General features: G+C 50.0%; 1 protein-coding gene across 1 annotated transcript; it reads left to right on the top strand.

Annotated features, from left to right (window-relative positions):
- Positions 1–1,275: 1,275 nt before the first annotated feature.
- On the top strand, positions 1,276–24,423 carry SDC4 (syndecan 4). The gene is made up of 5 exons (XM_003825958.6): positions 1,276–1,400; positions 13,806–13,944; positions 16,654–16,700; positions 19,157–19,355; positions 22,306–24,423. Exons 1-5 carry the CDS (start codon positions 1,341–1,343, stop codon positions 22,455–22,457), a joined length of 597 nt encoding a protein of 198 aa, XP_003826006.1. The 5' UTR covers positions 1,276–1,340; the 3' UTR covers positions 22,458–24,423.

Genomic DNA, 24,423 nt, shown 5'->3' with positions numbered 1-24,423 from the left:
TGAGACGGAGTCTTGCTCTGTTGCCCAGGCTGGAGTGCAGTGGGGAGATCTCAGTTCACTGCAACCTCCGCCCCTCGGGTTCAAACGATTCTCCTGCCTCAGCCTCCAGAGCAGTTGGGATTACAGGCGCAGGCAACCATGGCTGGATAATTTTTGTATTTTGTAGAGACGGGGTTTCAGCATGTTGGCCAGGCTGGTCTCAAACTCCTGAGCTCAAGCGATCCGCCGCCTCAGCCTCCCAAAGTGCTGGGATTACAGGCATGACTCACTGCATCCGGCCTGCATTTTTATTTTAAAATGTCATTTATTTATTTATTTATTTATTTATTTATTTATTTTTGAGACAGGGTCTCACTCGGTCACCCAGGCTGGAGTGCAGTGAGCGATCATGGCTCACTGCATCTTTCACCTCTCTGGCTCAAGCAGTCCTCCCACCTCAGCCTCCAGAGTAGCTGGGCCACAGGGGTGCACCACAATGCCTGGTTAATTTCTTAAAAAACTTTTTGTAGAGATGGGGGTCTCATTATGGTTGCCCAGGCTGGTCTCCAATTCCTGGGCTCAAGGGATCCTCCTATTCCTCGGCCTCCCAAAGTGCTGGGATTACAGGCGTGAGCCATAGAGCCCAGCCGATTTTTGTATGTTTAAATGGTTGGGAATAAAGTAAAAAGAATAATAATATTTCGTGACACATGAAAATTATATTAAATTCAAATGTCGGTGTCTATAAATAATGTTTTATTAGGACCTAGCCGCGCTCATTCCTTTAGTATTTATGGCTGCTTTTGAGCTACGACGTTCGAGTTTGAATAGTTGCCACAGGGATCGTATGGCCCGCAAAACCTAAAATATTTAGCCCTTTACAGAATAGTTTGCTGTCCCCTGTCTTAACACTGTTCACATCCCATTTGGGAAGTTCTGTGTCTTCAGAGGGGAGCACACCCGGTTTGAAGGCTGGTCTAAACTCAACACCCTCGGGAAGTCCTTCCCGTCCCTGGGCCTTAGTTTCCCCAACTATAAAATGGGGTTAGCCGCAGTGATCTCTGGGGACCTGCCTGGCAGTGGGTCAAATAAATAAAGGGAGTTGGAGCTCCCGGAGGGTAGGACTAGGGGTTGAGTAGGAGCCGGCGGGCTCGGGCAGGGCGGGTCCCTTGGGGTTTCCAACTCCGCGGGCGGGCGCAGTGCCCCGCAGGCCTCGCTTCCACTGGGGAATTCCGGGCGGGGTGCGGGCGGCGGGGCGGGGGCGGGCCGGGGCGGGGCCGGTAGGCCGCCTATAAGACGGGTGGCGCGCCCGCCCGGGGCCACTCGCCGCAGCCTGCGCGCCTTCTCCAGTCCGCGGTGCCATGGCCCCCGCCCGTCTGTTCGCGCTGCTGCTGCTCTTCGTTGGCGGACTCGCCGAGTCGGTGGGTGCTTGGAGGTTCCCAGGCTGGGGGCGAAGCGGGGGCGCAGGCCGGTGCCTCCTTTGTTCGTCGGAGCGTGGGATGGGGGGGGCAGATCAGGGGGTACGCCACCCCTAACCGGACACCGAGGCCCGGGAAACTTTGTTGGAAAGTTTGCTCCGGGGTCACGGGCCAGCTCCGGGATGGCTTCACGCGCCGTGCGCCCCTCGCCTGTTGCTCTTCCCGCCTCCCCGGGCCTCAGCCCCGCCGCGGGCTACGGGCTCGTTAGTGACTAAGCCGGTGTCAACTCTTCAACTCCCACACCCTCGTCCCTTCCCTGGTGACCCTGGGGCAGGCTTGGAGCGCTGAATCCCCTCCTCGCTCTCGGGGCGCCCAGAGCAGACAGCTTTAGGATCCGAGATGGCCCTGGGGGTCGGGGGGCTGCGTGTACTCGGAAGGGGGAGGGTTTTAGGGTTGTGCGAGGCCCTCTTTCACACACCAGGGAGAACTGAGCCCTAACCTCAGTTCTGGCCCCAGCTCTGTCATTGACTTGTGACTTAGGGCAAAGTCCTGCCCTTCTGAATCTCTTCCCAATACTGCACCAAGGGTCTGAGGGAATGGGGCAAGAGGGGACTGCTACTGCGTTAGGGTTTCTAGAAAGTTGGGGACTCTGCTCTTTTCGAGGACAGAGGAGAGGAATGGTTTAGACTCAACACTTAGCCAGGAGCTGAGCCTCTGCTTTCTGCAAGAAGTGTGTTCATTTTTTCTCAATTGCAGATAAGAAAATTGAAGCATCCACCTTGAGTGAGGTGAAGGGGGTGGGGGGGGAGAGAAGGCCTCAATCAGCCCAGGGAAACCTTTCCTTCTCACTGTCCACTGGCCTCCGTCATAGCTGTCCCTGGGCCAGCAGAAGCTCTATCCATGCCCGCAGCCGGCTTAGGAGGAGGGGGGCAATCTCATCTGGGAAGTTGGGGGGCATGGGAATTACTGGTGAAGGCAATCTGTCCCCCACAGCCTGAGCTTTGTGCCCCCTTTGTGCCCTTTAGCCCCAGTTTTCAGAGCGAGTGAGTCCTTGCAGTTTAACCATTAATGTTAATTTCTTTGAAAGCCTTGGGGCTCCTATTCCTCTGAATTTACTTAGGGGAAGGTTGATTCTGCCTGCAGGCTCTTCTTGAGGAATGAATGAGACCCTAGGCAATACTTCCAGCACAATTCCAGGCATGCCATGATGATTGAAAACATGGAGCGCCTTTGTGGGGGGGCCAGACATTGCTCTAATAACTTTCTAATGGGTATATCAAGGAGCTTAATTCCAACAGCAATCTTACTGTGTACTGTTCTTAAACTGGTCCTGAGGCTAGAGAGGTTAAGTAACTTGCCCAGGGTCACACAGTTAATACACAATAAATGGGTGAGTCAGATTGAAATTTAGGCAGCCAGGCTTTCAAGTTTCTGCTTTAGCTTAACTTCTACTCTTTGTGCTACTCCAAGTGTCCCATCGTTGGTAACTAAAGACGGGTTTAGAATAGGTTGAGATTTTAGGCTGGAAGGCAAAGGAATTCTGAGGTGGAAGGAAACAAGGCCAGAGTGAGGTGATGACTTAACCTAAACCAAAGGCTACCTTGCCTAAAATGTTAGTGGCTGAGGACCCAAGCCTCCTGCCTCTAGCACAGTGCTCTAAACTAGGCCCTGAAGGATGTGTCGGGTCAAGCAACTGGGGAAGCATCTGAAGGGATACCACCTAGGCAGTACAGGGAAAAAGAGGAAAGGACCCAGGAGGTTGCTGAGGTCACCGTGTGCCCAGTCACATGCCAGTTTCCTCCCAGGGGCTGCTGAGCCTTCAGGTGCTTCAGGGTGCTGAGCAGTCAGCTGTGTCCTGGGGGCATTCTGAAGGATGTGGTTTGGGGGAAGGGGACTGTGTCAGTCCTGCCTGGGTGACCCATCAGCTGCAGGAGACATCAGCCCTGGGCAGCTGCTTCCTGAGATAGGTGTCAAGTCTCATCCTGACCTCAGCTCTCCCCTTCCTGGCTAATGTCACAGACCTCCTGCCTGTAACTGGGGCACAGGGCTTCCCCTTTGGCCTATCCCCTCCCTCTTTTCTAGGTTGTGGTTGGAAAAATCAGACATAGTCACAGTTGGCTCGGACTGAAGAGATGAACCAGCATGTCCTTTTCTTTTTGCAGGTAGAGAAAAGTGAGGCCCAGGGAGAAGGACTTTGCTAATAGCAGTTAGGAGTGATAGAGTACTTTTTATATGACAGATCTGGTGCATTTTGTCCTCACAAAAAGACCTATCACATGGGGATTCTATTATGCCCACTTTCCAAATGTGAGAGGTAAAATGGTACTACTTTGGGTTAGTAGAGGGCATCCAGGACCCCAGGATCTCTGACTAGTAGCCCTCCCATTGTGGGTGGTGTTCCCCCCACTGTTCCATCATTCCCCTTACCACCCCCATATTTTGGAAGGGAACCCAGGCACAGTACCCAGCTGTCCTCTCCTCTGTTTGGCTGGGCTTGCTATACTAAACCAGTTCTTCCTGTCCAGCTGGGAGCATTCCCTGATCTGCCTTCCTGCCACTCCCTCTCAGGCCAATTAAAGGCAGCCTTGTTTTGGGAGTCCCCTCCACCCAAAGGTGTTCCTACCCAGGGGCACAGCCTACTGACTTGGCCCCAGGCCCAGGCAGCTGTGGGGAAGTGTCCCCCACCTATCAAGTGTACTTTAGCTTAAGGACATTTCTGGTCTTCTACAGCGTCCTCTTCTTGATTACATGGGAGTTGGGGTGGGGGCGGAAGCCTAGGGGCTTCTAGGACCCTTGAGTGAACAGTGAGAGCTCTTGGGACTTCTCGAGCCCAGGGAGTTATCAAACACCCAGGAAAATATTTGGGCCATGATTTGGAGGGTTCCATGAGGTTGGGGGCAGGCCTCTTTCCCCGCTGGGCTGACATCCCCCACCTTAAAATGAAAGGTTTGAACAGGGTAGCCTCCAGAGTCCTTTCCATCTCTCAATTTGATTAATAACTTAAGTACCTGCTATTCAAAAGAGGTCTCTCTCTTGAAGGAATTAACTTGAGGGAATTAACGTACTCCACCAAATTCTGAATCCCTCCCTCTCTCCCCCCACACACCGAGGGCAGGAACTCTGCTCTATTTGTTTTTGTGAAATACCTGTCCCCTAGTTTGTACTCAGGAAATGCTTGTATGAATGAATAAATTAGTGCATATAACTTTATTCTAAATGGTTCATTAATGTTATTTATTGCTAGTATGAATATCTCCCAGTACTGCGAGGTACCATTTTCTCTATTTTTACAGGAAATTGATGCTCGGAACAATGCAGTGGCTTGCTAAGGTCAGAACCAGGTCCTTCTGATAGGGCAAGGTGTCTGGTTTGAGTGTCCTCAGAATATTCCAGATGAGGAAATTTGCTGGGTTTGAAGGTAGATACCTTAGGTCCTACTTCTGCGTTGCTGGGTGACCTTGAGCAAACATGCCCTGTCTCTGGGTCTCAGTGTCCCCAACTCTAAAATAAGGAGGCTGGACCATTGCCTTCTAAGGGTCCTTCCTGCCCGGAGAGCCCATTGATGAGGGGAGGCGCCCTTTGCTGGCCTCCTTGGTGAAGAGTCTAAACAAATCCCAGTCTCAGAAGAGAAGTTGGGGTGGGGGGGGCGGGGACATTCAGCTCCTGCCATCCCCAGCTCCTAGAAACAGAGGGCTTTTCCAAGGACTTGGAGTGCTGAGCCTGCCTGAATGAGGAGCTGGGGAAGCCAGGCTGGGCTCCCAGCCCCAGCTCCCTGTTGGGAGAAGTTGGCTCCTAGCTGTCCTTCAACCTCCCGGACTGGACAGGCGAGTGTGATTTCCAAATGAATGCTTAAAATTGGGGTAAGGGGCTGGACCGAGCGCTGTGAGTCACTGCATGCTAGTGTAGCCTGCCTGAGTCACCCATTTCCTTTCAAACTCTTGGCTAATAGGACAGCTCTGTGGTGGGGGTGTTGGAATGAGCTCAGAGTTTTACCTCGTCCTTTGGGAGTCATTGTTTCAGTGTCCAGGGCCTTGAGGGGACATACAGGACATGTTTGTACTAGGTTCTGCACTTTCACAGCCCCTTGCCTGCATGTAGACTTTGACATTGTACATTGTGCAGCCAGTCCTCAAAATTGGGCTTTCGACCTCTGCAGAGCAGGTAGTACTTTTTCCCTCTTTAAGGCAAAACTGAGGCTGCAACTGACCTGCATTTTTTCATAGAGCAAAAGCTGGTACTGTTCAGGTTTGGTGTGACCCCAGGATTTTCTGATGTTTGTGAGGACCCCTCTTTGCTTCCTGGGGCTGGCCAGAGAGCATTGAAACATTGGCTTGGTGTTACACAGACCTAACTCCAGACGTGCGAAGTCCACCTCTTACTGGCTACATGAATTCAGTCATGCTACTCCACCTCTGAGCCCCAGCCTCCTGGTCTGTTAAGAAGATCATGATACCGGTGTGGCGAAGCTTAAAGGAGACGACAGGGCTGTAAATAAAGGCACCTAGTACCATGCCTGGTAGGGAGGAGGTGTTACTTAGTGACAGTTCCCTTCCTTGCCCAGGCCACCTTCATGCCAGGGGGTCCTATCTCTGAAGATTCTGAGCCCAGGTCTCCTGGAAAGCTTTCTCCAACCCCCTTATCCCCCTTATCTACCCCCACAGCTGGGAGGTGGGAAGGGAGAAATCTAGGGTGGGGCTTTTGGAGTCCAAATCTCCTATTTGTTTATCTTAGAAGTGGGCTGTTTGCTAATTATCGAATGGGTTTATGTTTAAACAAGAACCAGTTCTGGGCAGCTCCACCTCTCCTGCTGGGATTTGCTGGAGCCTCGTGCTGAACAGTTTGCAGCCTGGAGGGAGAGGGGGCAGGGGGTTTGCCAAGGGTACCGGACCACTCTGGACACTGTCCAGGACCTGGGGTCACCCTCCTGTGCTGGAGGGGCAGAGTTTCTACCCTTAAGGAGGCTGAGTGATTGCAAATAGCACTTTGAGGGGTGGGGTGTTGGTGGACAGAAAAGGTACAGTGTTCTGAAAAGCCAGTTTCTCGTATGCTTTCACTGCATGGTGCCCTAGAGAGGGAGGAGAGAGAACACATATGTCAACAGTTGGGGTCTCATTTAACCTTAGAAGAATAAGCCTGACTTCTTGGGCTGGTTTGTCATTAACTAACACAGTGGTGACCTTGGGCACATTCTTGCACCTCACTGGGGCCTCTCTGGTCCCATCTGCTGAAGGCTGGGTGACTGAAAAAGAGGGTACAGAAAACTCCAGCCCCCGTCCTAGCTCTGCTGCTCACCCAGGGACACACACAGTTAATATGTCACTTTGTTGATGTGAACTCCAGTGTCCTCTATAAAACACCTGTGGCACTCAAAGGTCATCATCGCTGTTTGGCAAACTTGTAAAGTTCTGGCTTTATTAGCACCTAGACAAGGGTTCTTAACCCGGCCAGAGTTTGGCTTTGGGGAGGTGGTGTCTGTGCATATCTTGAAAATGTAAACTCAGAGTTAACAGTTATTGGGGTTTAGACCTTTTTATCCTTTTCAGAGGGCTGCAGTACTCCCCAAAAGGGCACTCTGATCTCAGCAGTTCTTTCTGGCTTTGACCTTTCTACATCCATCCTTCCTCCCTCCCCCACTTCCCAGCCTTGTTCTTGCCTCCTGCTTCCCCCAACCCCCACCTTCAGCCCAGACCTTCCTATTCAGCGGCCCCCACCCCTTCAGGCTGCATCTCACCCCTCCCCCGTCTTCCAGGCCAGGGAGCTCGGCTGCTCCAGTTTTCTCTGGCACAGTAGAAGAGGCTGCTGGTCAGGTGACACCTGGGGTAATGGAAAGGGGAGGCAGGGAGAGGCTGGTATGTGTGGAAACAGTGACTTGGTGAAGCCCAGCAGTCAGTGGCCAGGACTGCGGGGACTAGCGGTGTCACTGTAGCCTCTGGGCGTGGGGGCAGATGTGGCACATGGCTGGCCCGGCTACCCAGAGTGGGGATACTCCTTGCCTTGGAGAAGCCCTGCCGGAGCCGTCTGTGGGACAGACTGACCTGGTCTGGAGGATGGCTTCCTTGGGGGGCGGTGAGGGAGGCTGGGAAGAGGCAGGAAGCCAGCACCCAGGGCTGATCTAATCAGCCGAGATAAGGCTGCAGCGTGGGCTCTCTACTCTGCTCTGAGAACACAGGAGGTTTGTTTACATCCCGAGAGCCTCCCTAGCCCTCATATCCAGCAGGGATTTCGGATCTGCTGCCTAGATTACAAGCTCCAGCTTCAATGCACCTCTGTCTCTGAGGCCCTGAGGGAGCCAGCCCCCTCCTGGCTGTCTCCACCGGTAATCGGAGCAATGCCCAGCTTGGTTACTGGGCTGGGACAGAGGGAGGCTTGTCTCTTTGAGACCTGTCTTTTACAGATTGGAAAACTGAGGCTCAGAGAAGGGAATTGTCCACGATCATCCAGGGAGTTAGTAACAAGGGTGCTGGGTCAGCTCCTGGCAGGGAGACATCCAGAGGCTCCTGAACCCTTCCCCCATTTCTAGCTGGCACCCTAGGATCCTGGAGTTCTTGCTGTGGGAATGGGCTGCCCTGGGGCTTGGTGAAAAGCTGGTTGCGGGCAGTGCCAGGCCTGGCTCTCTCCTGAGTGATTGTGTTCAGAGTAACCCGACCTTGAAGGCGACATTTGAACCCTCACTCCACCCCCACCCCCAGACCTGGTTTAACCATTCAGGCACCAGAGCACCAGACCATGGATTGGTGTGTAGTTTCTTTTTACCTTCTAGATTTTTATTTATTTATTTTGTCCCTGGGGACCCAGGTCCCCAAGTAGAATTTCAGGTGTTTCTGGTCACTGTCATTTGCACCTTCGGGGAAAATAAAAATGGTCTTTACCTCTGTCTGCTTAGGACAGGTGGTCAAAGCTGTGTCTTGGGCAGGTCTCTGACTATCTCTGCATCTTTTTTTCACAGTCTGAAGGGACCTGATTGGTTGTTGAAAAGTCTCTGGGCTCAGAAGCAAAATGATAACCCATTATAGGTTATATTCCTTTACAGTTTACAAAGCACCATCTCCCTGTCCCCAGGCTACCTTCCTTCCAGCAACAGAACTGCCTCTGCAAGTTTTCCCAGGCCTCTGATCCTTTGAGCACTAATCCCACTGGCCAGGAGGAAGGCAGGTGGGGGTTAATCACAGCCACTATTCATTGATCACGTGCTGGGTCCCTTGCACACACAAATGCATTCCTCTTAATCCTCATCACCCTGCAAGGTGCTACCAGCCCTGGTCACAAAAGAAGAAACTGAGGATTTCAGAGATGAAATAAACTCCCAAGCTCATATAGTTAGGAAGTGGCAGAACTCACACTTGTGAATCTGCCTTGATGCACAACCACTCTGGGTGGTAGAGTCACAGTTGTGGGCCCCAGGTTTTAGCCATTCTGGGGAATGTCTGGCCCTTAAGAAGTGGGTGGGGTGGGGAAGAACAGTTACGAGTAGTGTACGCTGCTGGGGGTCTCCTGCCAGAAATCATTCTGGTGGGTCCAGGTGTTGGAGCCCCAGGTACTCACCATCCCCTCTCCCCACTAAATTTGGCTTGCCCAGTTATTACCCTTCTGGTCTTGCCTCCTGAAAGAAGGGTCAAGTGTGTCCCCGACCCTACCCCCCCTGGGGAGGAGCCAGGTGTGGGGAGGCTCTCGTTAGTTCACAGTTATCCAAGCCCTGACCCTGAACTCCTCTCTGGTGCCCCAGCCAAGTTTCTGTTCCTTTGTTTAAGTGATATCACTTTCACCTTTGTTTACTCCTAGGCAGGGACAGGGTTGCCCTGGAGCCCTGGTCCAGCCAGTGTGTTGTGGACTGGCGGGTTAGGCTGGAGAGAAGTGAAGAGTGGGTGGCAGTGAGAAGCCTAGTTGTGGTTGGGACGTGTTCTTGAGGAAGATCTGGATTTGAATGCCAGCTCTAGGTTTCTAGTTGCATGACGTTGGATAAGTGACTCAGCTGAACCTCAGTTTTCTCATCTGCAAAATGGGTAGAGCACCTTGCAAGGCTATTTTGCCATTTAAATGAACTTGTATAAACAAAGTACCCAGCATGGTGCTTGGCATGTAGTGGATACTCCTTTTAGTCACTCATGCTTTTCCTGGGGTGATAGAAGCCATAGGATTTGGGGATAGGGTTGGGACAGGACCTTTTCATAGCTTCATGCCTATAGCCAAAAGACTAGATGGGGAGTATAACTGTAATGACAGCTGCTGCCTGTGGATTTGCTGAGACCCTTAGGGGCAGCCAACACCCTGGAAGGGGAGAGAAGATAATTCCAGTCTGGGAGCCAGGAGACCTAGGTTCTAAGTCCATCTCTGCTGCCAGCTGCTTGGATGACCTTGGCAAAGTCCCTTGTCTTGTCTGTTTGCTAGGTTATAAAATAAGATACCTTCTGTTGGCAGGTGTTAGTTTCTGTAGAACAAAAGAGCACTTCCCCTCCCTTCTTTCTCCCCAACAGTCTGGGGAAGAGTGTAGGATCTCTAAACCCCCAGGCACTAATCCCAGATCCCCACCAGCCACAGGGCCAGCAGAGTCTGTGGGACCTAGGCCCATTGCCCTATTTTTTATGTTTTGGAGACAGGGTCTTCCTCTGTCACCCAGGCTGGAGTGCAGTGGCACGATCGTAGCTCACTGCAGCCTCGAACTCCTGGGCTCAAGTGATCCTCCCACTTCAGCCTCCCGAGTAGCTGGGACCACAGGCGTGCACAACCACATTTGGCTAATTTTTGTAGAGATGGGGTTTCACCATGTTGCCCAGGCTGATCTCAAACTCTTGGGCTCAAGTGAGCCTTCCACCTTGGCCTCCCAAAATGTTGGGATTAAGCCACTGTGCCTAGCCACCACTGTCTTATTTAGTTGGTAATTTCTGTTGTGTGTTCATGAAAGGGACAAAGATACAAGGAGACTTGAGAGCCCAGAGAGGGTGCCTGTGCATGTACACACACGAACACACATGCCTGGGCAAAGGTGGGGTGAGCTGAGGAGAACAGACCACATTCTTAGCCAGGAGCAGGGCGGGGTCCATCTCTGGTCAGGGCTGGGCCTGGCTGCTGGGTGGCCTGGTTCTTCAAAGTCACCCCAGACTCAATGGGCTTTATCTGAAAAGAGGGCGGAGGAGAGGAGGACCGTTGGTGCCTTCCCAACCTTTACACAAAAAAGAGTGATTGCCCACAATCCCACGGGGCTTGGTCCCGTCTTGCTGGCCTAGTCCTAAATGGCTCTTGTCCACTTTGGAGTTTCCTTCCCTCTTGTCAGAGGTCATGGGTGGAGAAGGGACCAAAACAGGGCAGAGAGGGGGCTTCCAGAGCTCAAGGAGAGATTTAATTCCCTGTGTCCTCCTATCACCACTGGGAGCTGGAAGAAGTTTCTTCCCAGCCCCTTGACTTGCTGTAGGAGGGAAATCCTGGGCTCATCTAAATGCAGCCTTTGAAGACTCCATCTTTTCAGAGCTTTGGAATAGGATCGAATCCCAGCAGTGCCACAGAGCCCCGGGGTGACTTTAGACTAGACTAGTTTCTTTTTTGGAAACTGAGTATAAAAATGAAGGGTTAAGGATGAACAGGTGCCCACAAAGAGGGCTGAACTGGGAATAAATCTTGGTTTCAGCCTTGGTTTTGCTGCTGACTTGGCTGCAAGATCTTCACGCCCCACTTTCGCTCATAGCCTTCATTTCTCTAATGTAAAACGGAGGTAATTCCTAACAGCCAGTGGGCATGCTAATCCCATGGGTTGTTTTGAAATACCTCTTAGCACTTTCACATACTGAAAGAGAGGCTGGATGCATAAACTACCTTCCATGGCTCCTGGGGGCAGTGAGGGGTGGGAAAAGGTCTCTCAGCCTGAGACAAGTCTCCTGATGGAACTACAGCCCCTGTTGAGGACTTTGACCTGGTCAACAGTTGGCCAAAGTGTACCATTCTTTCTTTCTCCCGGCTGGATTTGACCCCCCTACTTAACAGGGCTCCCTTGGAGCCTGGGGCAGGCTGGTGACCCCGTGTACATATGTGTTCATGCATGTGTTTATGTGTTTGTGGTTAAATGTCCAGGTCAGTGAAGCCTGGGTTCTGGCCCAGTGTGGCTACTTCCTGCTTGTGTGGCCTTGGACAAGTGACTTTACTTTTCTGAGCCCTTGTTTCCATCTCTGCAAAAAGGGACTATTAAAAGGACCTAGACAGGCTGTGTGCTTGGTTAAGGCCTGTCACTTGGGTTCTTGGGGGATTTGCCACAGGAGATGGAGGTAGGAGCACAGGGACCCTGCCCTTAGGTATAGGCACTTGGGCAGCCATGAGGAGCCTTCCTCCTGCTCTGCCAAACCAAAGCCACAGGCACGGGCTATGTGCGGGGGCTTGAATTCCAGCACCAGCAGCCCGGCAGCTCCTGATTCCCGAGTCATGAAGTCATCTCTGAGCAGCACTTAACCTCTCTGGCTTTCCACCCCCACGGGTGCCAAGCGTTCAGCATTCTCCCCGCTCCCCGGGAGAGAGTGATTCCTGGCCACTGCCTTCCTTGTGGCCTGACCCCGCTCCCTTCCGAGAATCCAGCATTCTCCCTCTGTGGGGGTGGAAGAGGGGGCATGAGGGTCAGGTTCCACCTGCCTCTCCCCAGAAGCCCAGTGGGGAGAGTACAGGAGTGGCTCTGAAGCAGCTTTCCTGGGCCTCTCCTGCAATGATAATAACCTTATCTTAGGGACAGATGTTCCTTCTCAGACACCCTCCTTTGTCAATGGCAGTCTCAGCTGAGTGAAGGACTGCCTGGGGTGTCCGAAACAGAGACCTGACCTCTTTCTATCCTGAGTTATGTAGCGAACGCTCTGTGTGACCTTGGGCAAGTCCCTGCCCTGTTCCAGGCTCAGATTCAAGTTGTGTGAAACGGGAGGACAGGAGCTCCTTGGGTCCTGGCATTCTGTGATTCTAAGCAGACCCCCAGCTCCTGCAGTTATGGCGTCTGGAGAAGATGGGAATGTCTTTCAGCGGGAGGGGCATGGTGTATTGAACTTAATGAAAAACCCCAACTCTCCTGGCAAATACTAGGCACTTTAATGTTTGAATTAATTAGTAGAATAATGAACTTTGCTCAGAGCTGCTGTTCTCTGGGCAAACAGAAGCCTGAGCCCAGAAGCTGGAGGAAGGGTGATGGGCATCCAAATGTTTCCTGTGCTCTTGAGGGTACATTGTTCCCACTCCGTGGAGCTACAGGATGGGAGCAGGGTAACTGATGTACTGTAGGGCTGCCCGGGACCTTTGACACTTTCTTTTGGCAAGCGGTTTGGTGGGAGTGGACCTGAGACTCTGTCCTGATCAGCTGTGTCTCCACAGGGTAGTGGCTGAGTGATGATTATGGGTCCTGGAGTGGATGGTCTGTGAGGGTAGGGATTGTGCCTCTCAGTGTCTGCATGGTGCTGGCAGCAGAGTAGATCTGTGGGAGATGTTTGGAAGGCAAGACTGAATCCAGGAGTGCACTCCTGAGTCATCAGGTCTGGGCAGCGCCCTGACTTGAGGCTGTCTTAGGGTGTGCGTGAGGCAGCCCTGTCTGTCCCAGCCCAGACTGACTCAGCTGGGAAAAGTATCCTGGACTGGGCAAGACCAGAACCAGCAGCCCACTCCCTGTCCTGTGTGAATCAGCTGCCACTGCATCACAGAGCCCTGGAGTGTAGCATCCCAGGGCCCTGTGCATGGAGACTCCTGGCTCTGAAGTCAGGCAGCCCTGCGTATGCAATCCTCGCTCTTCCATCTGCCAGCTGTGTCACCAAAGGAAAATGACTCCCTCGGCTGTAAAAATAAGTGAATAACATGCCTCCAGAGTTATTAAAACAGAGCCCGGCACACAGCAAGTGCTTGGTAAAGGATATCTAGCCATATTAATAATTTGATTATTACCTCATTTACTGTTTTTATTTTTTTTGAGATGGGGGTCCCACTCTGTAGCTCAGGCTAGAGTGCAATGGCGTGATCCTGGCTTATTGCAACCTCCGCCTCCCGGGTTCAAGCAATTCTCCTGTCTCAGCCTCCCGAGTAGCTGGGACTACAGGCGTAAGCCACCACGCCCAGCTGATTTTTGTATTTTTAGTAGAGATGGGGTTTCACCATGTTGGCCAGGCTGGTCTTGAACTCCTGACCTCAGGTGATCTGCCTGCCTCCGCCTCCCAAAGTGTTGGGATTACAGGTGTGAGCCACTGTGCCCAGCCTCATGTACTATTTTTATTTGCCCAGAATGGGCAAGAGACTTGCCTAAGGACACGCGGTGAGTTAGAGGTAGAGTGGGATCCAGGATGCAGGTCTCCAGGCCCTGGCCTGGTCTCTTTCTAGTTTCTGAATGCCCACTTCACTAGCTTTTGGGCATCAGCTGTCATGGAGCACTGGGGATGTTGGCTGATGTGTCTCCTTTCTTTATCTTAGATCCGAGAGACTGAGGTCATTGACCCCCAGGACCTCCTAGAAGGCCGATACTTCTCCGGAGCCCTACCAGACGATGAGGATGTAGTGGGGCCCGGGCAGGAATCTGATGACTTTGAGCTGTCTGGCTCTGGAGATCTGGGTACGGAAGGTGTGGTGGGCAGGCGTAGGCACAAAGCTGGAGGGAGTGGTGGCTTCACCAGCCAGGAGGGTGACCATGCCTTGAGACTTGGATTTTTGTGGGACTTTTCCTAGAGTGCCCTTCTTCCTTCTCAAAAAAAGGGGAAACAAAAGTAATGGATTAACCTATTCCATCCCTGAGAGCCCCTGGGGACAAGCTGTTTGCTGCTTTGAAGTCATTGGTAGCTCTGGGTTTTCTGAGCTCCAGCCTGAACCTGTCCTCATAGGCTCTTCTCTTTTCTGCAGGGCATGGTGGGGGTGGGGTGAGGGTAGGATGGGTGGCAGGACAGGGTGGGAGTGGGGAAGGAGGACCCATAGAGTGTTTTCCTTTTTTTGAAAGGAAAAGTTCCAGCCTGGGCCACATGGTGAGAACTTGTCTCTACAAAAACACAAAAATTAGCTGGATGTGGTGGCATGCACCTGTAGGAGACCCAGCTACTTGGGAGGCTGAGGTGGGACGATCCCTTGAGCCTAGGAGGTTGGGGCTGCAGTGAGCCAAGATCATGCTACTGCACTCCAGCCTGGGTGACAGAGTGAGACCCTGTCTCAAAACAAAAAAGGAAAAGTAGCAGCTTAGAAGTGGGGATGGGGTGGGAGGGGGCATGAGTGGGCAGAGATGTAGTTGGGAAACCAAGAACAAGTCCCTGCTTCAGTGGGGGTGGGGGCGGGTGAAGGGCCCAAGGCCTCTAGGCCAGACAGCTAATAAGTGTCCCTCCTATGTGCAGAGAGGTGTTAATGATTGCAAGTTTTAGCTTTGCAAGTTTTAGCTTTGGAGTCACATGGTCCTGAGTTCAAGCCTCCATCCTGTGTGAACTGAGCTTCAGTTTTCTAATCTGTAAAATGGGAATAATAAAGATAGTACATCAGTGTTGTGGGGACTGAACTGACTTAAAGCTTTTGGCACCTACCAAGCACTCAGTACGTGTGTGTTTGGTTTAAAAAAAAAATAAATTTTATGGCCGGGCACGGTGGCTCATGCCTGTAATCCCAGCACTTTGGGAGGCCAAGGCAGGCAGATCACGAGGTCAGGAGTTTGAGACCAGCCTGGCCAACATGGTGAAACCCCGTCTCTACTAAAAATACAAAAATTAGCCAGGTGTGGTGTCAAGTGCCTGTAATCCCAGCTACTTGGGAGGCTGAGGCAGGAGAATTGCTTGAACCCGGGAGGCAGAGGTTGCAGTGAGCTGAGATCGCGCCATTGTACTCCAGCCTGGTGACAGAGCAAGACTCTGTCTTGAAAAAAAATAAAAAAAAAAAATAAATTTCATTATATGCATACAACATGATATTATGGGATACATATAGATACTAAAAACGTTACTACAGTGGAGTTAATTAATATATCCGTCATCTCACATAGTTGCCCAGGAAATGTTTTAATATTGCAGTTAGAGTTTTCTTTCTCAAAAGTTAATTCCCTGGGGATCTTGTTAAAATGTAGATTTTGGCCGGGCGCGGTGGCTTACACCTGTAATTGAAGCACTTTGGGAGGTCAAGGCAGGCGGATCACAAGGTCAAGAGATTGAGACCATCCTGGCCAACCAACATGGTGAAACCCCATCTCTACTAAAAATACAAAAATCAGCTGGGTGTCATGGCGCACCCCTGTAGTCCCAGCTACTCGGGGGGCTGAGGCAGGAGAATCGCTTGAACCCAGGAGGCAGAGGTTGCAGTGAGCCGAGATGGCACTACGGTACTCCAGCCCAGGCGACAGAGAGAGACTCTGTCTCAAAAAAAAAGTAGATTTTGATTCAGTCAGCCCTGAAATTCTACATTTCTTCTTCTTTTTCTTTTTAACCAATGAATTATTTTTACTCTTTTTAAATAAGTGAAATATTAGCTTTAATGTTTTCTGATCATGACAATATTTTTAGATAAGAACATTTTAAACATTCAACAGTAAGAGACTATTGAAAATAAATGAAATTCATTGAATAGAAGTAATTAAAATAATAATGTAACTCTTTAAGCATTGTAATGGAAAGGTGTTAATGATATATTGTTACGAGCCCATTATTGGGAAAAATGTATTTAGGAATACGTATGGAGGGAATTTATTTATTTATTTTTTTGAGACGGAGTCTTGTTCTGTCGCCCAGGCTGGAGTGCAGTGGCACCATCTTGGCCCACTGCAACCTCTGCCAACCGGGTTCAAGTGATTCTCCTGCCTCAGCCTCCCAAGTAGCTGGGATTACAGGCGCGTGCCATCACCCGTGGATAATTTTTGTATTTTCAGCAGAGACGGGGTTTCACTATGTTGGCCAGGCTGGTCTCGATCTCCTGACCTCAAGTGATCTGCCCGCCTTGGCCTCCCAAAATGCTGGGATTACAGGCGTGAGCCACTGCGCCTGGCCTTGAAATTCTACATTTCTAACCAGCTCTCAGGTGTTGCTATTGGTTTTTGGATCCACACTTTGCAGAGCAAGGGTTTAGAGCTGATGAAGCCTCTGCCCAGCTGCCAGCTCACACATTCCTGTGAAAGAGCCAGGGGGTGGGTCTGAGGAGCCCCATTTTACAGATGAGATGACTGAAGTAGGGGTGGGGAAGCTCGCTTGCTGGACATTGAGCATTTGGAAGCTGGTTGTAAGGTGGAGCTCCCACCAGTCCTGGCTGAAGGGGTCATTTTTCTGGGGTAATGGACCTCACTCACACAGCTATTCTGACCTTACAGATGACTTGGAAGACTCCATGATCGGCCCTGAAGTTATCCATCCCTTGGTAAGTAGCTACATGCTTCTGCCTCTTCCACTTTGCTCCTCTATAGCAGACCTATTGGGAGAGGCAGAAAATACAGCCCCCATAGGCAGAATAAGTGAGGGGTCTTACCCCACTATGCGGGAAGGCTTTTTAAAAATCTGGCCCTGGGGTGGGCATGGTGGCTCAGGCCTGTAATCCCAGCACTTTGGGAGGCTTGAGGTCAGGAGTTCAAGACCAGCCTGGGCAACATGATGAAACCTGTCTCTACATAAAATACAAAAATTAGCCAGGTGTGGTGGCATGTGCCTGTAGTCCCAGCTACTTGAGAGGCTGAGGTGGGAGAATGGCTTAAGTCCAGGAGGCAGAGGTTGCAGTGAGCCAAGATTGTGCCAGTGCACTCCAGCCTGGGTGACAGAGCCAGACTGTGTTAAAACAAACAAACAAACAAACAAATCTGGCCCCAGGCTCATTTTGTAGGTTGCTGGTAGGCCATCCTCCCTGCAGGGATAGTCACCGTCAACACCAACTCCTTTTCTCTACATTTATAGCTATTTCCTAGCATTGATAGAAAAGTATATATATAGGCCGGGCGCAGTGGCTGATGCCTGTAATCCCAGCACTTTGGGAGGCTAAGACGGGCAGATCACCTGAGGTCAGGAGTTCGAGACCAGCCTGGCCAACATGGTGAAACCCTATCTCTACTAAAAATACAAAAAATTAGCCTGGCACGGTGGCGTGCGCCTGTAGTCCCAGCTACTTGATTGGGAGGCTGAGGTAGGAGGATCGCTTGAACCTGAGAGGCAGAGATTGCAGTGGGCAGAGATTGCACCATTGCACCCCAGCCTGGGTGACAGAGACTCCCTCCCAAAAAAGAAAAAAAAAAAGTATATATATAATTCTATGAACTGCGTTTTTCACTTAGACTGGTCATGAGTATTTCCCTGCATAATTTAATGCTCTTGTCATTTTTATAGGCTGCGTAATAGTTTACCTGATTCCCTTTATTGACGGAAAAATGGCTTATAATTTGTTAACATTTTAAAATTATAACACTGCAGCAAACATCTTTTTTATTTTTGCAAAGCGATAACAAGTTTATTAAGAAAGTAAAGGAATAAAAGAATGGCTACTCCATAGGTAGAGCAGTGGCATTGGCTGCTGGTTGCCCATTTTTATGGTTATTTCTTGATTATATGTTAAGCAAGGGGTAGATTATTCATGAGTTTTCCAACAAAGGGCTGGGCAATTACCAGAACTAGGGGGTCCTCCCCTTTTTAGACCATATAGAGTAACTTCCTGACTTTGCCAGGGCATTTGTAAATTGCCATGGCACTGATGGGAGTGTCTGTTAGCATGCTAATGTAGTATAATTAGCATATAATGAGCAGTGAGACCAACAGTTTCATTGCCATCCTGTTTTGGTGGTTTTTGGCAAGCTTCTTTATTGCAACCTGTTTTATCAGTAAGGTCTTTATGACCTGTATCTTGTGCAGACCTCCTATCTCATTCTGTTACATAGGATGCTTAACTTACTGGGAATGCGGCCCAGCAGGTCTCAGCCTTATTTTACCCAGCCCCTATTCAAGATGTAGGCACTCTGGTTCAAACACCTGACATTTTCCCTCTCCCTTTTGTAAGAAAACCCTTAATCCTAAGGGTTGCAGAGGGACAGAGATCCATCTTCTGTAACTTCTTCATGCTGAATAGGGTGATGATATTCCTGCTTAACTATTAGGGCCTCTTGTATCCATGGTAGAGAGGGGTTCAGTCAGAAAGGGCCAGTATGGTGAGGGCCATTCATAACTCTTAGTTCTGACAAAAGGTGATATCCAAAGTCCTCCAATCAGTGCTGCAGTCCATTTCCTTTGATTCAGGGGTCTCCTCCATCTCATCCCTTCTGTGGTTCTCCAGAAAGATGTTACCAGAAAGGGGTCCCGATCCAGACCCCAAGGGAGAGAGTTCTTGGATCTTGCACAAGGTAGGATTCAGGGTGAGTCCATAGAGTAAAGTGAAAGCAAGTTTATTAAGACAGTAAAGGAATAAAAGAATGGCTACTTCATAGGCAGAGGAGCTGCAGCAAGCATCTTTTACACGTAGTCTCTGAAGAGCTCCTTACAATAGAGTTTCCAGGGCAAAACTGCCACCTTAAAGGGCAAGCGATGTCTAAGGTTTTGCCAAATTGCTTCCAGAGTGGTTGCTCTAGAATAACCAGTGGCCAGCAGTGCAGGAGAGCACCTGCTTCCCTGTTCCCTTGGGTGCATTCATTTTTCATTTGGGACAGATATACTAAAAAAGTTGGGGATAAGGATTTTGGCAGCATAATTGTGGAGACGGTGTTGCCAATTCCTGCTCCAGGACCATATGGTTCAGCTGAATATGGCAGAACCAGATTCTCTGCCTGGCTGAATGTCCCTGTCCCCTGCCCTGAGTCTCTTCCAAAATACGCTGAGTGTTTCTTCTCCTTTCCGCCCATCCAGGTGCCTCTAGATAACCACATCCCTGAGAGGGCAGGGTCTGGGAGCCAAGTCCCCACCGAACCCAAGAAACTGGAGGAGAATGAGGTTATCCCCAAGAGAATCTCACCCATTGAAGAGAGTGAGGATGTGTCCAACAAAGTGTCAATGTCCAGCACTGTGCAGGGCAGCAACATCTTTGAGAGAACGGAGGTCCTGGCAGGTAAGTCCCCATGCTGCTTATAAGATGCCTTGAAGGTGGAATGGGGCTCAGCGGGGGAGAGCACCTGCAGGCAGGGATGCCTCCAGCCATGAGGCTCCTTGGTGCCCCTTCCTTTTGCCCATTCAGGTTGCCCTAGAACATTGAAAGACTACACCTTCCTTATGGGGTGGCTCTGACTGTGCAGCCTGGTGGAGGGAGAGGAAAAAGCGCCTATCAAAGGCTTCTGGAAAATAGGCATTGAGTCATTCTTTTGCCTTAAGTCCTTCTCATTTATTTTGCAAAGGACTTTCACTGTATAAGTTTGGCATCTGGGAGTTAATCATTAAAAGTTAATTTCCCTTGTAAGTCTGGAGGCTCCTTCAAATTGGGTTAGCTTCCCCTCCCCCTACTCTATCACTTGGCAGCCTTGTGACCTTGGCTGAGAAGCTTTTGAACTTGATGAGCCTCGGTTTCCTTATCTGTAAAATGGGTACAGTGATACCTTCTGGGGTTGATATAATGAGTCCATGAAAAATAAAATATGAAATAACTTTGCACACTGTAAAGGGCTATTCCGATTTGGCCTCAGTTGAGAGCTCTTTACTGGAATGTGCATGGTGAGGAATGCTTTGTCCCAGGTGTTGACAAGAGGGATGGAGGGAACTCCCCAAGGTCATGGCCAAGGGCCAGCCTGGATGAACCGGCCTGGCAAGTGGGCACCCTGGGCCCATGCTGGGTAACTCCTGTCTCCTGGGAATCAACAGGGCCAGCAGCTCCAAGGAGGCTTGAGCTATAGGGACAGAGCTGACTTCATCCAGGACAGATGGAAGGTCTCACCTGCCTCTTGTAAAGAGGGTTCCTGGGAGCACAGCCCCTGGTGACTGGGCCCACCTCAGACCTGACCCTGGCTTCCTGGTATCTGAGCCAAAGTTCTTTTTACTTTTCTTTCAGAAGTAAAAAGATTTGCATAAGACTTTGGATTTGCATAAGGTTTTGCTCTAATTAACTAAAGGTGCTATTGCTTCTAAAGAAAAATTTGAAAACCATTGATTAATCCAAGCACCTGCTTCTTATACATGGGGAGACTGAGGCCCAGGCTTTGGGCCACATAGTAAGAAAAGAACTGAAGCCAGGTTATTTCTTTAATCTTCCATTTGAGAATTATACAAGCCTAAGAGCCTCATGTGAAAAGTTATATTGTTAGCTGGTGTGGTGGAATCCCCCATTCCAGAAGCTTTAATCAGCACCCAGGAGCCTTATTAAATGCTTGCTGTATGCTGTATGATTCCTGTGCCCCTCATTGAGTCCGTACAACACAAAACTTAGTCTAAAGAACTTATCCGAAGTCACAAAGCTGGAAGTGGCAGACCTGGCATTTGGACTGAGGACCACAGTCAGCTTCTGAGCCTGTGCTTGAAACTTGACCCTGTGGGGCATCCCAGTGCAGACCCAGGAACTCGTGGAGGAACTGGGGTCATCAGAGGGAAAGGTGATAGAGACAAGAATGGGGTTGATGCCTGATATTCCATGTGCTTTCTCTGGCACCTCCTGGGGGTACTTTTTTGTTGCTTTTTCATAGGATTTTACCCAAGAAAGAACCTTGCTTGACTCCTCTGTGCCACTCTGTCCCCATTGTGTACATAGATTTGTAGTGTGTGCAGGGATGGAAAATTAATCTTCTTAGCCCAAGTAAGACCGAATTAGGGGACTCAATCTGCCACAGAAGGGATTCTATGAAGCATCCCTGCCCCTAGCAAACAGGAATGAGTCATTCAGGCCACCTGGCAGAGTGGACAGGCCAGACCCACTCACCGTTAGAAGCCCATCTCTGCCAGACACTAGGCAGGTTCTCCTCTCAGAGCCTGAAAGTGTCATTTATTAAGCACCTCCTGTTGTGCACACCTGATTCAGGGGGTTCGGGACACAGATATAAACCTTAAACCCTTACAGTTAATGAATCTTGAGAATATGCTATGCACTAGGCATTGTTCTAAGCACTTTGAGTGGATTAATTTATTTAATCCTTAGGACATGTATGAGAAAGGTATGGCTATTCCCATTTTGCAGTAGGGAGATGAAGGAAACTTGCCCCAAATCACACAGCCAGGAAGTAGGAGAGGTAGGAGTGGAAACCAGGCCTTAGCTACTGAGTTCTATATGTAATTGTAACATAAGAGTTTGGAATTAGTATGTTCTGCATGTGTGCACTTTGAATGTACATACCTGTCTATGAAGTGTAGGCTGTATAGGTAAATATGCACACAGGGAGAGCTAGAGAGTGCCCTGTGCTAAGGACTGCAGGATAAATATGTCTACAGGGATTTCCATAGCCTACTGTTTTCTCCTGTTCCTGGTTCAGTTAGTGCTAGACTGTTGCAGGGGAGTCCGCTTGGTGTTTGGAAAGAGCCTAGGCTTTAGATTCAGGCAGATGTGGGTTAAAGTAGTGGCCTTGGCTGAGTGCGGTGGCTCACGCCTGTAATCCCAGCACTTTGGGAGGCCGAGGTGGGCAAGGTCAGGAGTTCAAGACCAGCCTGGCCAACATAGTGAAACCCCATCTCTACTAAAAATACAAAAATTAGCCGGGCATGGTGGCACGTGCCTGTAGTCCCAGCTACTCAGGAGGCTGAGGCAGGAGAATTGCTTGAACCCGGGAGGTGGAGGTTGCAGTGAGCCGAGATCACGCCACTGCACTCCAGCTTGGGCAACAGAGTGAGACTTCGTCTCAAAAAAAAAAAAGGAGTGGCCTTACCACTAGCCCTGTGGTCTTCAGTGACTTAAAATGCCAACGACCCACTTCTTATAACTGGGGTCTTGAGGTCAACTTAATAAGAAATCAGCTTGCCTGGCACAGCCAGTGGTGATGGTGAGGATGTCTGGTTGTAAGAGAACTGACAGTGGGGGAAAGAGGGGTTCATCCTTAGGTCCTGATGAGGAGCTCTCACCCCCGCCTCTTCTCTCTCCTCCTCTCCAGCTCTGATTGTGGGTGGCATCGTGGGCATCCTCTTTGCCGTCTTCCTGATCCTACTGCTCATGTACCGTATGAAGAAGAAGGATGAAGGCAGCTATGACCTGGGCAAGAAACCCATCTACAAGAAAGCCCCCACCAATGAGTTCTACGCGTGAAGCTTGCTTGTGGGCACGGGCTTGGACTTTAGCGGGGAGGGAAGCCAGGGGATTTTGAAGGGTGGACATTAGGGTAGGGTGAGGTCAACCTAATACTGACTTGTCAGTATCTCCAGCTCTGATTACCTTTGAAGTGTTCAGAAGAGACATTGTCTTCTACTGTTCTGCCAGGTTCTTCTTGAGCTTTGGGCCTCAGTTGCCCTGGCAGAAAAATGGATTCAACTTGGCCTTTCTGAAGGCAAGCCTGGGATTGGATCACTTCTTAAACTTCCAGTTAAGAATCTAGGTCCGCCCTCAAGCCCATACTGACCATGCCTCATCCAGAGCTCCTCTGAAGCCAGGGGGCTAACGGATGTTGTGTGGAGTCCTGGCTGGAGGTCCTCCCCCAGTGGCCTTCCTCCCTTCCTTTCACAGCCGGTCTCTCTGCCAGGAAATGGGGGAAGGAACTAGAACCACCTGCACCTTGAGATGTTTCTGTAAATGGGTACTTGTGATCACACTACGGGAGTCTCTGTGGTATATACCTGGGGCCATTCTAGGCTCTTTCAAGTGACTTTTGGAAATCAACCTTTTTTATTTGGGGGGGAGGATGGGGAAAAGAGCTGAGAGTTTATGCTGAAATGGATTTATAGAATATTTGTAAATCTATTTTTAGTGTTTGTTCGTTTTTTTAACTGTTCATTCCTTTGTGCAGAGTGTATATCTCTGCCTGGGCAAGAGTGTGGAGGTGCCGAGGTGTCTTCATTCTCTCGCACATTTCCACAGCACCTGCTAAGTTTGTATTTAATGGTTTTTGTTTTTGTTTGTTTCTTGAAAATGAGAGAAGAGCCGGAGAGATGATTTTTATTAATTTTTTTTTTTTTTTTACTATTTATAGCTTTAGATAGGGCCTCCCTTCCCCTCTTCTCTCTTTGTTCTCTTTCATTAAACCCCTTCCCCAGTTTTTTTTTTTATACTTTAAACCCCGCTCCTCATGGCCTTGGCCCTTTCTGAAGCTGCTTCCTCTTATAAAATAGCTTTTGCCGAAACATAGTTTTTTTTTTAGCAGATCCCAAAATATAATGAAGGGGATGGTGGGATATTTGTGTCTGTGTTCTTATAATATATTATTATTCTTCCTTGGTTCTAGAAAAATAGATAAATATATTTTTTTCAGGAAATAGTGTGGTGTTTCCAGTTTGATGTTGCTGGGTGGTTGAGTGAGTGAATTTTCATGTGGCTGGGTGGGTTTTTGCCTTTTTCTCTTGCCCTGTTCCTGGTGCCTTCTGATGGGGCTGGAATAGTTGAGGTGGATGGTTCTACCCTTTCTGCCTTCTGTTTGGGACCCAGCTGGTGTTCTTTGGTTTGCTTTCTTCAGGCTCTAGGGCTGTGCTATCCAATACAGTAACCACATGCGGCTGTTTAAAGTTAAGCCAATTAAAATCACATAAGATTAAAAATTCCTTCCTCAGTTGCACTAACCACGTTTCTAGAGGCGTCACTGTATGTGGTTCATGGCTACTGTACTGACAGCAGAGAGCATGTCCATCTGTTGGACAGCACTATTCTAGAGAAATAAATTGGCTTAACGAGTCACAGCCTCAGCTGTGCTGGGACGACCCTTGTCTCCCTGGGTAGGAGGAGGGGGAATGGGGGAGGGCTGATGAGGCCCCAGCTGGGGCCTGTTGTCTGGGACCCTCCCTCTCCTGAGAGGGGAGGCCTGGTGGCTTAGCCTGGGCAGGTCGTGTCTCCTCCTGACCCCAGTGGCTGCGGTGAGAGGAACCACCCTCCCTTGCTGCACCAGTGGCCATTAGCTCCCGTCACCACTGCAACCCAGGGTCCCAGCTGGCTGGGTCCTCTTCTGCCCCCAGTGCCCTTCCCCTTGGGCTGTGTTGGAGTGAGCACCTCCTCTGTAGGCACCTCTCACACTGTTGTCTGTTACTGATTTTTTTTGATAAAAAGATAATAAAACCTGGTACTTTCTAAA

The sequence above is a fragment of the Pan paniscus genome, chromosome 21 (genome assembly GCF_029289425.2).
Source record: "Pan paniscus chromosome 21, NHGRI_mPanPan1-v2.0_pri, whole genome shotgun sequence".
In the NCBI taxonomy this organism is placed as follows: domain Eukaryota; kingdom Metazoa; phylum Chordata; class Mammalia; order Primates; family Hominidae; genus Pan; species Pan paniscus.
Note: the sequence above shows the minus strand (reverse complement) of the source record. Positions and strands in the feature narration are given on the sequence as shown.